The following is a 14,700-nucleotide window of genomic DNA, read 5'->3' as shown; positions in this document are numbered from 1 at the left end:
AGATCCAAGGCAATACTGGAAATCTGGTCCAGTTCAAGGGTTCAAGTAATCCTACACTACGTGTGCCTTGGGTCTCACCCTAGCAGTTGAGACAAGCCACCTTAACAGTTGGCAACACACTAGTGTCAGCCTTGGTAGGATAAATCTCCCCAGACTTATCCAACGGCTGTGAACATTTAAAACCAACACAAGTCTCATTATATGTCATGTTTTAGGGTCTTACATAGAAGTATACCACACAACATGAATCAAATATGTACTTTATTTATTTACATTAAAGTACATCAGAACTGATTGAAACTAAGGGCATACGAAAACTGTCCAACAACTTGAACATTCAACGATTCAAAAAATAAACAATAAAGAGTAAAGACTAAATAGTAATTATTAAAGAATAGAAACTTCTAATAATACATAAATAGTCCCAATTAGACATGACAATCAGAACAACGGGTTGACCCATGATCCAATCCAATTTTTTCCGAGTCGGGTCATTCTCAAATTCAGGTAGCTAGATATAAGAGTCTAACCCTAATTTTCGGGTTGGGTTGAGTCCACTCAAATTTGTGGGTTGGTCAACTTTTTGCCAAATCTAGTTCTTGGTGGCCAATGGCTATGTCTAATGGATTATTGAAATCTTTTTCAAATTTTTTTGGTGAAAACAAATTAATAATGGCTTATTGATAGGTAAAGAAATCTGCACACTAACAAGAAACAATATGTTCAATACAAGAAGGGCTATCCCAATAAACAAGGTCTACATCCAAAAACCTAGGCCTTATTTGGCATGTCTTTTTGTGTGGGTTGTTGGCTTTTTAGAAGTCTGACAGCCCATGTTTTGGTCTTTCCCCGTTTGGTTGGGAAAAGATCTAGTTGCCGAAAGCTGTAGCCTTGAAAATGCGCAGGAAGCCAATTTCAAGCTATTTTTGGGAAGCTCCAAATGGAGATTTTCGCCTTTTTTCCATCTCATCTTTGCACAGACAGACACACCTTAACCAAATAATCTTCAAGCTATTAAGATCTTGATGCAAAAGCTCACATTGTCTTTTGACTGTTAGAGCTTCCAAAAGATCTTTCAAAAAAGATTTGAAAAATGGCCCTTAGCTTAGAAAGCTGAGCTAGCTCATGAGCAACCCTATTCAAAGTTTTAGTAACATAATGAAATTTCATTGAAGAGGAGGTAGAAAGAATTTTAATGTTGTCCTCTAAGCATGTGTTTCCCAAGGAAGAGAGGGGAAACCCATATTCAAAAAATCTATTACAGATTTGACATCATATAGAATAAGAATCCTTTCTAGCTTCTATTTTTAGCGACAACCATAGTTGAGTCCTAAAAAAAAAGTTCAGCTATCATCAGATTTCTAGCTAGGACAAAAGACTTATTTGAGTCAAATATACACACACCAAAAGAAATTCCCTACCCCTGAATAATACCCCCATCACACTGTAAAACAACTTCAAATTGGTTAAAGAGAAACTCACATTTTGATTATAAGGATCAAGATTCAAAATATTGATAAGCCGATAGAGGCGTATTGGGCAATATCAATAGTTTTTTTTTAGTTTTTTTTCAAATCCGATTCAGAGTGGTCAGTTTAAGGTCCATCCACCCTCTGAACCAGTCAAAATTCCGAAACACCCCTAGAAGGGCATATCGGGAAGTCCTCGATATGATATTTATCGACTGACACAACCCAATATGTATCGGAATTTTGAACCTTCATAAGGATATTGAGGAACAAATTCAGTTAATTCTCTTGACAGTAAATCTGATTGAAGGTTACAACAAAGAGAAGAGAAGAGAGGAGAAGAGGAGAAAAGAGAAGAGAAGAAGGAAGGAAGAAGAAGTGCTGAGGCAATGGAAATGTGCTGGTGGTGCCAATTTCATTATAATATATAGGGCAAAAAAATAAGAAGGGAAATGACCCTTATACCCCTACTAAGTGATAGTACAATAATATATTAAAATAAAAAGGCTTTAATCAACCAAATAGACCCTAAAAAACATAAAATCAATCATTTTAACACTTTCAACTCTCCCCCTCAAGTTGGAGCATAGATGTCAATCATGCCCAACTTGTCACACAAATCATTATGTCGCACATTATGAAGGCATTTGGTGAAGATGTCTGCAAGTTGTTCTTCTGAGCTGACATATGGGGTGCACACTTCTCCACTTACAAGTTTCTCTCTAATAAAATGCTTATGGAGGACTAGATTAGCTGCAATGTTGATATCAACATTATTGTCGCAATAGAGTGACATAGGGTTGCTAACTATAAAACCCATTTCTCCTAACAGATTTCTTATCCACATGATTTCAGCAACTCCATGAGACATAGCTCCGTGTTCTGCTTCAGTACTAGACCTAACCACCACACTTTGCTTCTTACTTCTCCATGTGACTAGGTTTCCCCTACAAAGACACAATATTCACTTGTAGACTTTCAATCATCAACTGCCCCTGCCCAATCGACATCAGTATATACCTCTACCTTTAAATGTCCATGTTTTTGGAACAACAAACCAGCTCCAAGAAACTTCTTGAGGTATCTGAGGATCCTCTCTACAACTTCAAGGTGAGTTGTGTTAGGATTGCACATGAACTGACTAAGGACACCCACTACATAAGCAATATCAAGCCTGGTCATAGACAAATACAAGAGTCTCCCTATAAGTCTCTGAAACTTCTTTACATCTTTTAGGAATTCTCCCTGACTGTCTCCTAGATGATGGTTAGGTTCAATTGGTGAGTCAATTGGTCTCACCCCTAGTTTGTCTGTATCTTCTAGTAAATCTAGTACATATTTCTGTTGGGAAATAAAGATGCCCTTGTGAGAGCGGGCAACTTCAATTCCAAGGAAATAACGTAAGGGGCGTAGATCTTTCACCTCAAATTGAGTGGCTAAAAACTTTTCTAGTATCTATATTTCAGCCTCCCAATCTCCTGTGATCACTATGTCATCCACATACACAATTATAGCTGCAACTTTCCCTTCACCTTTCTTTACAAATAGTGTGTGATCTGACTGGCATTGTTGAACTGTTGAGTGGAACTTACTAAACCAGGCCCGAGGAGATTGTTTCAGCCCATATAAAGATTTTTTTAACTTGCACACCTTTTGTTCACCGCCTTTAGCACAAAAACCTGGAGGTTGGGTCATGTACACTTCCTCTTCTAAGTTACTATTCAAAAAAGCATTTTTGATGTCCAATTGGTGAAGTTCCTAGTCAAGATTTGCTGCCAGTGAAAGGAGAATTCTACTAGAGTTCATCTTGGCTACTAGGAAAAAAGTCTCTACATAGTCCACTCCATATACTTGTGTAAAACCTTTTGCCACCAGTTTGGCCTTGTACCTTTCAACAGTTCCATCAACAATGCCATTTTGTTGAGGTGTCCTAGCACAAGAGCTTCGTTGAAGTGACCCACTCGAAGTAAATAATTTTGTGAGATCACTATGGAAGTATTCATTTGCATTATCGACTAAAAAATATGGATTTTAGTTTGGAACTGAGTGAACACCATGTGTTGAAAATCTTTTACAATTTTAGGCACTTCCTCTCTAGATCGCATAGGGTAAACCTAGGTGTATCTAGAGTAATCATCGATCAAGGTAATGAAGTACTTATATCCATCCTCAGTAGGTAGAGTAACAGGGCCCCAAACATCAGAATAAATAATATGAAACGGAAATTCATATATTTTATTTCTCCAAGGAAAAGAGCTTCTACAATGTTTACTCAATTGATATGTCTGACACTGCAACTGACTCACTGACAAAGACTCAAACAACTTTGGAAATATAACTTTTAACGACTCAAAAGAAAGATGACCAAGACGACTATGCCATAAATAGGCTTGACTCTCACTAGATGAACTCAAAGACTCTGTAGCCACAAGACCATCTTTATTCTCCAACACATAGAGACTATCCACCATGCTTCCTCTACCAATTGTCTTCCTCGAGGCAAAATCTTGAAACACACATGAAGACGGATATAAAGTAACTAAACAGTTCAAGGAGTGAGTAATACTACTAATGGAAAACATATTTATAGGTAACTTAGGAACATGTAATACGTTAGAAAGGGTAAGGCCGAGTGGGAGAGATATGGTTCCTTGGCCAACTATGGTGGAGAAAGAGCCATCAGCTAGTATCACCTTATCTCTCCCAAAGAGAAGATTGTATGCCTAAAATAAATTTGACTTACTGATAATGTGGTTTGAGGCTCTAGAGTCAATTACCCAAGGGGAATCAGAGGTATGAGATGACACATGGAAGGCAGTGGCAGTGTTACCTGAAGTAGATGCAAAAGAGGTAGAACAAGTAGGATCAGTATCCATTTGGCAAAGAGTCCTACCATATAACTCCAAATGGTCACAAAAGGAGTTGATGATCTCTTCCTTAGGGTTAGAATTGGGATGCCTTTCCTGAGTTACTATGGGACCAGTCTCTTGAGATGCCATATTAGCTGAGTTATACCTTTTTTCTACTTACTCGGTTTCTTGCCCTGATCAGTTGTTGATTTCTTACCCAAATCCTGTGCCCATTTATGTTTTCCATGGAGATTCCAACAGGTATCTATGGTGTGTCTTGTCTTCTGGCAGTGAGTGCACTAAAGCTTACTCTTATCATCTGTTCTTTTCTAAGAGCCACCCTTCTTAGAACCACCTCCAACATTAGTATTTGAATTTCTCCGGACAACTAGAGTAACTGGCTCCCCCTTTGTAGAATTCATCACATTTCTTCTACTTTGTTCTAACTGAACCAAGGCATAAACCACCTGAATTGAATTGATGGCAAGTCTTTACTTCCCAAGATCTACACCCTGATGGACTCATATAAAGGATTCAGCCCCAAGAGGAAGGCAAATACCCATTGCTGAGATACAAATATTGGTATGCCTTTGCATCATCATCACACTTTGCTTGTTTCCATATTTCACAAGCAGTTTCAGCCCACATAAAAGTTTTTCTCACCTGTGGCAGCATGGAAACTAAGAGCCAAGACATCACCATACTATTTTCTTGGTTCCATCTATCATATTCAACATTTCCGCACTTCGGTTCCTTCACTTTCCCATTGATGTATCATATTTTTCCCTTAGCAGTGATGTAGAGTTTTATTCCCCTAGACCATTCAAGGTAATTCAGACCATCAAAAGGAATGACAACCATGGGGAAACTCATATCCATTACCCCACTTACCCCATTTTGATTTCTAGAAATCCCTGAAAATAGAATTATCAGAAGACATGGTCAACACGATTTTTTTTTATCAAAAAAAAAACTTCAACTTAGGATCCCTTCTTATATCATAACAAAAAAACTCCACACACAACAAGTGATTATTCCACCCACACTGTAGTTTTTGAACTTAATTTGAGCACAAGACCAGTCGTTTTACTCATGAGTCACTTCAAAATTCCTCTACACTTGATTAAGAAAATTCACAGCAAATGTGCAGCTTTTTTCTGGGGTCAAAAAAGAAAATGAGAAGAAAATCCACTGGGTGGGTTGGAGGAAGCTATGTGGAGGGAAACAAGATGGAGGCATGGGGTTTAGAGATCTTTCACTATTTAACCAAGCTCTGCTTGCAAAGCTAACTTGGAAATTGCTCCAAAATGAGGATTCCTTGTGGACAACTCTTATGAAGGCCATGTATTACCCGGGAACAAATCTGCTTTCAGCTAGAATAGGGTCCAACCCATCTTGGGGATAGCGAAGTCTGATGGCTGGGAAAGACTTTCTTATGAAAGGGCTGATTAAAAGAATTGGAAATGGTCAAAATACAAAAATCTGGGATGACCAATGGGTCCCACACCTTCCAAATGGGCATATCCAAACTCAGAAACCTTCCAACTCCAACCTCGACACAATCATGGATTTAATCCTTTCGAATCCCCGAAGATAGAACAAGGTGTTGATAAGGAAAACCTTCAATCAACAGGAAGCTAAAGCCATTCTCACAATTCCCCTTTCTTGGCATGACAATGAGGATGCTTGGATTTGGAAGGGAACAAAAAATGGCCAGTACACAACAAAGTCTAGGTACCACCTAGGCTGGCAGGAGCAGAATGGACTCACAACAGCTAACTCCCAAAATGAAATCTGGAAAGAAATATGGAAAGCCAAAGTCCCTCCAAAAGTAAGGAATTTCTTTTGGAGATGCACCAACAATGCTATTGCTGTCAATGATAATTTAGTAAGAAGACATATTGCTAGCCAAAACCTCTGTACTAGATGTGTGGAAGAGCCAAAATCTGTCATACATATGATTTGGTCCTGTGATTTTGCTAGAGCAGTTTGGTTGTCAACACCATTGAATTACAGAATAGGGAACTGGTCATTTCATAGCTTCTTGGACTGGGTGGGAGCTTGGAAAAATTTTAATTGGTGGAACTCAGAGAACAGAGCCGACTGGATGGCACTTCACTTACAAGCTGGAACATCTGGAAGGCGAGGAACAACTGGACATTCAATCAAGTTACTGATGATCCATCTGGAATAGCCAGACTAAGTATCAGTCAAACTTAGGAGTACATCAACATTACAGGCAGCCTTGCTATTCAGCGTAGTACTCTCAGGTTCAAGTAGCCCGTTGGGAGCCACCCCCTTTGGGGTGGGTCAAATGCAATTGTGATGCTTCTTTCAAAGCCAACTTAAAGGAGGCCACTATCTCTTGCATTTTCCGATCCCCTGATGGTGATATTCTAAAAGCCCAGACAGGAAAAATCTACTGCAATTCTATGGTTTCAGCAGAAATCCAAGCTTTAAGACTCAGTTGCAAGCTAGCTACTACTCTGCAGAATACAAGAGTTATTTTTGAAGTAGATGCCAAGCAAGTTGCTACGATAGTTAGCAAGGATTTTCTAGGTCGTTTCTCTCCTGACGGGGCAATTTACAATGATATTGCTCAGCTAAGGAACTGTCTCACAGAGAGCAGAGTTGACCACATCTCTAGGAAAGCTAACAGAATTGCCCATGATCTGGAAGCTAAGGCATGGCATGCAAATATTGTAATACAGGAGGGCTCTTCTTGCCTGCCCTGGCTTCTTTCTCTTCTGAATCAGAACATGTACCCCCCCTTAAGTTTTATAAATGAATTATCGTTTTCTAAAAAAAAAAACTATCATCCTTTTATCTGTTCAAATCTCCCAATCTCAGGTGTGCTACCATTACGGACTATTTGTTTTTGAATCATCAATAAAAGCCCGATCTTGGATAGAAATGTTGGGTACCAATACCGATTATAGTTGATGTGGAAAACATTGCTGCTAGTGAAATGTTGGATCCTGAGTTGGAAACCAAATATTATGTAGAACTAGACATGGTAAAATCGAATCCATTAAAAACTAGAAGAAACCATCATGGATCACTTGATTAGGATGTCATTTCTCATCAGAGTAAAAAAAAAAAAAAAAAAAATCTAACCAGAGGATTAACTCGATGAACTCCTCTTCTCTGTAAATCACTCACCTTGTTCGTTGCTTTTAGTGTAAACCCAGAACTAAAGAGATGAATAAACCATTCAATCAATAAAAAGATAAATTCCGACCGAAGACAAAGAGTAGGGGCCAAGATGGGATCACAAGGAAACCCTAAACTTTTTAATGAAGGGATATGGAAAGAAAGGAAGAAAACTTCGATAAGTTTTAATTAAGGGGTTCGGAATTTGGAAGTGTTAAAGTAGACACAAATGGGGTTTTTTAGTTTGCAAACTCAGGTTCGTGTCTTGCAGCTTGCTATGACCAACTCTTCTGTTTCCTTTTTTTTTTTTTTTTTTCTAGCCCAGAAAGATATTTCACAACTGGGTTGTCTTTGATATTGGATGCAAGAAGAGGTTGATAGAGGAAACTAGAAAGGGTTGAATGAAAACTAAACCTGGGCTGAACGGAATAAGGAATATGACCAAGCAAAGTCGTTTCTCTGGAATGTGTGAATCGTCTCTCCTCTGAGAGATATGAAACGGACCAAACGGTTATGTTGTTTTTGTTCGAGTCTTCAGGAGGTGAAGTAGCGAACTGAAGGATAATTCCGATGTCGTCTTCAAATTGTTTTTTTTTTTGCTACTCAAATGTCTTGTTTTTCAATTTTCTTTGCTCCCATTGTTGCTGATGTTCCGAGGATGGGACGATGAATATTGAAATTCAAACGAAGGAGACAATGAATGGTGATGACAAGTGGTTGCTTTCGAATTCCAGGAGGGAATATAAGGAAGGACATTTTGGTCCAAAAAAATAACTTGTTCTTATCACTGTTTTTGCATTTTTTTTTTGTAAACTATCTGATTTTGCCATTTTATCAAACTTTATTTTAAATCTCTCATGATATCAGCGTTTGATTCAACAATGAGCAATGGAATCTGAATTGATTAGCTTCTCTAACCAGGAATTTCCTGAAACCAAAAACCCTGCAAATACTCTAAAAGTGTGGATATCCAATCACAATGGAAATATCTCTCCACATGTATGTGAGATATTTCAAATGTATGATTGGATGCCATGCTCTTAGATTTTTTTAGAGATCAGGCTCTTTCTAAACATCAAAATGTTAGCTTTTGTAGTAATGTCCACTTTGGATATGTTACAAAAGACTTGAAATGGTCTACAAAATCAATCCAGATGAACACATTTTCATTAATTAGGGTGTGTTTCCATTTCTCTGTTATTCCAAACACGGCCTTAATGAGGATTGAGCGGCGAGCGCTATGTGCAATGCCGTGCCATTCCTGCGAGTCCAAACGTAGAGGAATCAAAGAGAACTATGCAAGCACTAAAAGGCAGAGAGAAGAAATAGTATTTCATAGAAAAATCTTCACTTTTTGCTCCCCGAGGTTTATGTTTTTATCGTTGTTTCCTTGTTTATTATTTTTTTCTATTTTCGTTCGAATATATATATCTATAGAAAGTAGTGGAAAAAAAAAAAAAACATTTCCTGGTCGAAATCCTGTATATATTTACGGCGATAGATATTGATCCGTTCTGGTATTGTCTCTCAAAGGTATTGTATCCTAGATTTCTCCTCAGTCTCTTCGTTTTTAGCTTGCTTTTGTTATTTGAATTTTTAAAGATACTTGGATCTTGTTTTCGTGTTCTTCCTCTCTGGTTTTTCTCTCCTTTTCCTTTTTTTCCTTATTTCACCGATTTTGGTTTCCACCGGCGGATTTGCGGAGTGTTTTTTTTTTTTCTAATTTTCCGTCTGCAATTTTTTAATATTATGTTCTCTGCCTTTAAGGCTTTAATTGCTCTGTTTTTCTTTCTTTATTTTTTGATTTACGCCATTTTGGTTCATGATTCGTTGTTGACTTGTTCAACAGATGCTTCTCTCTAATATCTATTGTCACAAAAATAATTATCATATTACAGTCGTTTTACTCATTTACTCTGTTCACGTTAATACATGACTACAGTTTATAACGTCAATGCCTTAAGAGATCAAAATTTTTACCTCACTAATTGAAAATTTTGAAGCTTTGCTACATTGGATTGATTCAGTGCGTTAGAATTCGTAGTTCTGTATTCAAGCATAAGTAAATTTAGTCCAGTCGCATTGCCTGTATTCAAGTAGATTTCTATGTTACTTTATAGGAATTTTGGAAGAACACTGCGGAACGCGATATATCCGAATTTTTATTGCGATGGCCTCTATATCTTCTAATTCTACTTATAACTTGAACGGCGGTCTCTGGGTTCGAAGAGCAGCAGCTGTTCCTGGAAACCAATGCCAACACCTAGTACCTAAACAATCACTTCTTTCTCAAACATTTTCTGTTTCCACTCACGCAAAACGGTTCTTTCCCATAGAGGAAAGTACCAGAAGAATCCCACGGATGAATACTGACAGATGTTGTGCCTTCGGTGTTGAAAAAACATCTTCATTTTCTGTGGGAGAGAAGTTTCAACTTGATGATGTGATAGAGGCTCAACAGTTTGATAGGGATACTTTGAATGCCATATTTGAAGTGGCACGAGAGATGGAGAAGATTGAGAAGAACTCCCCTGGAAGTCAAATTTTGAGAGGTTATCTAATGGCTACTTTATTTTATGAGCCATCCACACGAACTAGGCTTTCCTTCGAATCTGCCATGAAAAGGCTGGGCGGAGAAGTTTTGACAACAGAAAATGCACGTGAATTTTCGTCTGCAGCAAAAGGAGAAACCCTTGAAGGCAGTGAAAAACTTGAAATGGTTTTCTTATTTGTCTGTCTATGTTCTGCTTTGTTTTAGTTTTTAGTAGAGAACTTGAAATGGTTTTACTGGACTCAGTTTCTTATTTGGGAGTTTGATGTACAGATACTATAAGAACTGTTGAAGGGTACTCAGATATTATTGTAATGAGACACTTTGAAAGTGGTGCTGCTAGAAGAGCTGCAGCTACAGCTAGCATTCCTATTATTAATGCTGGGGATGGTCCAGGGCAGCATCCAACACAGGTATGGCTAACGTGTTCAGTCTTAAACTTCCTTTATCTAGTGATAAACAAATTTTTTCTATGCCAGAACCTTACCCAAATGTCCATCTGGTTGTGCATATCCCCATCAACAGCCTCTGGTATATATTGGAAAATCTATCTTTCTTCTAGCAATCTCACCCTCTCATCTTTGGTTTTTCATGACCACCAATTTCTGTGTATACTAGTAACTAGGGCTGCAAATGGATTGGATATACCTAGATTTAAATTTAATTCTTTAACATGTCAGTACAAATCAACTCTTATGCATTCAAATTTAGATATTCAGATTGAATTTAGTTTGAAATCAGAAGTTGAATGCCAGTAATAAATAAACTAATAATCAGTAAATTACAAAATGAACAAACATTGATTTTGATATTGTATATCACAAATAACATGAAACAAAAATAACTTTCTATGAGACTTGAACCTAGGGCTCTTTAGTAAACAACTAAACATATAACATTCAAACTAACTGTACTAATAGATAAATTTAATGTAAATATGATCATACATACATACAGATTGGATAGGGATTGATCCATATTTGATCCAATTATAAATGGATCAAATTTGGTTCAACCTTAACCGGATTGAATTTGGATTCAAATTTGGACAAATGGTACCATTTACAGCCCTACTATTAACTTTTGCGATGAAAGGGATTTTGAGATTCTTTCTTTTGGTCTCATGTAAACATTTTTAAGACCAGAGACTATCACTTGTATCTGCATTCTTAAACATAGTATTGCTTCTACGTTACATTAACTATTCATGTTTTTTTGGCATCATCATGCCATCATGGACAAGTTTTGAAAGGCAGCTATTCTTGTAGTTTGGTTGTTACCTGGATACGGAAAGGACATGGCTTGATATAGTATCGGGGGCAGCCCAGTGCATGAGGCTCCCACCAATGTGGGGTCTGGGGAGGGACAGATGTATGCAGCCTTACACCTGCACATACAGAGAGGCTGTTTCCAAGATTTGAACCCTGGTCACCCAGGTCACAGTGGAGCAACCTAACCATTGTGCCAAGGCCCACCCTCACATGGCTGGATATAGTATCTGGTACATATTTTACAATAAAAACTGAAGTGTCTGACACAGTGCAGTACCCTTGTACAGGCATCTAGATATCATGGGTTTTGGTCCAAACCCAGCTGGAGTCATTACAAACTAAATGTTGATGATTCCTCTGGAGGAAACTCATGTGCTGGGGGTGGCGTTTGAATCTTAAGAATTTTGGGGAGCCTTATTAGGGGGTTTGTCTATGACTACGGCTTGGATGGTAACATCCTAGCTGAAGCAAGAGCCTTATTTAACAATATTTGCCTTTTGTTAGATCTTAATATTAATAGAAGGCTTTATATCAAGAGTGACTCCTTGATTATGGTTGAGGCTATCTTCAGTCAGTTATCTTCTCCCTGGGTCATTTGGGACTGGATTAGGGAAATTAGTAAATTTAGGATCTGACAGATAATGATGACAGGTTTTTTCTTCCACAAGTCCTTAGGGGCATTCTAGTTCTTGACAGATCTGGAATACCTGGCATCCATCGGCACTAATGGAGCTTTGTCTATTCTCTTTGGGTTAAGGCCTCACATCTTCCCTACCCACCCCATGTATGATGTATCATTTATGTGGTTTATCTAAAAATATGATATAAGGTGGTTCGATATGATAACATAACTTTGGAGAATAGCAAAAACCAGGCAACCTAATTCATGAAGTAAAAGCCTTTTTTTTTTTCTGTATCAGGGAATATAGTCAAAAGAGTGCTAGCATATTGCATGTTGTCATTTACTCTTCCATCCTCCTTTCTTTTATTTTTCTTTTAATGAGTTTTCTTAGCTTGGATTTTCTTTTTTCATGGTAAATATGTCTTCTTGGTTACTCAATTGAAGCTGGTGAAATTCACTGAAATTTGTTTATTTATTTTTATTGAGAATTTGGAATTCTGCAAGATAATTGTTTTTTTTTTTTTGCTTCCTTTTCATGTTCACTGTGCAGGCTCTTTTGGATGTATACACAATTCAAAGAGAGATAGGAAAACTAGATGGCATCAAAGTTGGTCTTGTTGGGGATCTTGCTAATGGAAGGACAGTTCGATCACTGGCATATCTGCTATCCAAGTACCAAGATGTTAAGTTCTACTTTGTTGCACCAGATGTAGTTAAGATGAAGGTAAAAAAGGGGAAAAAAGCAATAAACAATGAAAGAAGAAAGGAAAAGAAAATGTGCCATTTTAATGCAGCAAGATCTCCCCCCCCCCCCCCCCCCCTTCTGTGTGTTTGTAAATTCCGACCCAAATTATTGACACCGTAACTTCCTAATACCTTTCATTAGCTTTTCAGTTAAACAATAAGAAGGAAGTTGAGATAAACTTGGTAATAATCAGGAAGAATATGGTTTTCTCGTTTCTTGCAGGATGATATAAAAGACTATCTCACGTCTAAGGGGGTTGAATGGGAAGAAAGCACAGATCTGATGGAAGTGGCATCTAAATGCGATGTGGTCTATCAAACCCGTATTCAGAAAGAAAGGTTTGGTGAGAGGATCGACTTGTATGAAGAAGCTCGAGGGAAGTACATTGTGGACCTGGATGTATTGGGTATGATGCAAAGGCATGCCATTGTCATGCATCCGCTCCCAAGGCTTGATGAGGTAAATTCTAATGAACTGGTAATCTCTATGACCATCAATTTTGTTGCTGTATTTGGTCAATTTTACCTACTTATTTTCATGATGTACTGTAGATCACAGTGGATGTTGACATGGATCCTAGAGCTGCTTATTTTAGACAAGCTAAGAATGGTCTCTACATCAGGATGGCTCTTTTGAAGCTTCTGCTTCTTGGTTGGTGAAGGATACCTGATCCTTTGTTCTGATTTGTTTTTTAACTAATGCTTGATTTCTTCATGCTACTCATGCCAAAAATGAGAATTATTTTCTATTGACAGAACAAATAGATGTTAAAAACAGCAAGAATAATTTAAGTTTAGAACATGTTTATTGAGGTGAAAGCAAAGGGCTTGGTATCATTTCTTACTTAAGGGAAATGATATCCATGGTTGGTTATTTTTACTTTTTTCATTGAATCTTAAATTGCATAAGACTACAGGTTTTCTTCTTTCCCTTTTAAAAAGAATTTAGCTTTTCATTTACGAAGATGCTGAAACAGGAAAAGGTGATAAGGATATCCTCACCATGTGATCCAGACTTCCTAGGAAAACAATCTCGCCAAAACTGAAGGTTTTCAGAACTCGGCTTACATTGATCATGATTTCTACATGTTGGGCTACGGTGATCCAAGGTGGGTTTGCTCTAACCATAACCCCTTTTGGCTGTCGTACTGAACGCGATTATGTTTCTGGCATGCTTGAAACATTTTTGACACTCGGTTATAGTTATACTGACTGTGATGCAATGGGATTCTCTGCAAGCAAAAAGCATGGGAATCCCACCCTACATGGAGAACATCTCCCCATGAATATGACAGGAATGCAAGGGAGATATTCCCTAAGTGCGGCTGGATGCTATATGAGCAGAAGTTGCTTGCAGGAGATCCAGGCTGAATTGTGATCTGATAAGTGCTAATATGGTTACCAAAGGGAGGTTGAGATGTGATGGTCCTAAATCCTGATGGACTGATGGGCTTGGGAGTGTTTGATTGATACTCAAGTAGCGGCTTTGACGGTTGCAGAATATATATATATATATATATTTTGGGCAAGAAGCATAGGAAGCCAATGTAGTCTTCAAATCCTGCTTTAGGCCAAAGGTGAGCCAGGAGTTACACTCAACTGTGAACATAACTGAGAGAAATCTCATAGGTTCTTGGTTGTTGGCATTTTCCTTTAAGTATGTCAAGTGGGTTGGTTTTTGGATCAGAAGCATGACTACAACCTTGCCATGCCCTTGGGACCCATATTTTCCAACCTTTCGATTTCAGAGGGATCACCACCGAAAAAAACAATCTTAAATTAAGGCTTTCAAGAGAAAGGTTGGATCCTAGGTCGGCATTGCATTTACGAGTTCTGAACGGAAGTCAAAAGGGGTAGAGGTTAGATGGGGTCCTGCCCATATGGGTCCCCCGTGGTTGTCATCTCTTTTCTTCTACGGCAACAGTTGGCTGTGAGTGCTTTCATTGACCATCAGCATTCACACCATACTTCATTTTCTGATTTTCATATATTTACCCTTGGGCTATGCTTGGTTTGAAAGAAAAGGTAGGGAGAAGGTTTG

The 14,700-nt window shown here is 38.1% G+C and overlaps 1 protein-coding gene and 1 long non-coding RNA gene across 2 annotated transcripts; both read left to right on the top strand.

The window, feature by feature from the left end:
* Positions 1–8,806: 8,806 nt before the first annotated feature.
* Positions 8,807–13,533, top strand: LOC148875268 (aspartate carbamoyltransferase 1, chloroplastic-like). The gene is made up of 6 exons (XM_088964922.1): positions 8,807–9,004; positions 9,592–10,170; positions 10,296–10,435; positions 12,466–12,639; positions 12,883–13,119; positions 13,212–13,533. Exons 2-6 carry the CDS (start codon positions 9,642–9,644, stop codon positions 13,317–13,319), a joined length of 1,188 nt encoding a protein of 395 aa, XP_088821048.1. The 5' UTR covers positions 8,807–9,004; positions 9,592–9,641; the 3' UTR covers positions 13,320–13,533.
* A 102-nt stretch (positions 13,534–13,635) lies between these two features.
* LOC148875267 (uncharacterized) lies at positions 13,636–14,345 on the top strand. Its single transcript, XR_016105103.1, has 2 exons — positions 13,636–13,768; positions 13,899–14,345. It is a non-coding gene; the product is annotated as an uncharacterized LOC148875267 (long non-coding RNA).
* Positions 14,346–14,700: the final 355 nt, after the last annotated feature.

Source organism: Nelumbo lutea, chromosome 1, assembly GCF_056320005.1.
Source record: "Nelumbo lutea isolate HS-2025 chromosome 1, American lotus-T2T, whole genome shotgun sequence".
Taxonomy (NCBI): domain Eukaryota; kingdom Viridiplantae; phylum Streptophyta; class Magnoliopsida; order Proteales; family Nelumbonaceae; genus Nelumbo; species Nelumbo lutea.
Note: the sequence above shows the minus strand (reverse complement) of the source record. Positions and strands in the feature narration are given on the sequence as shown.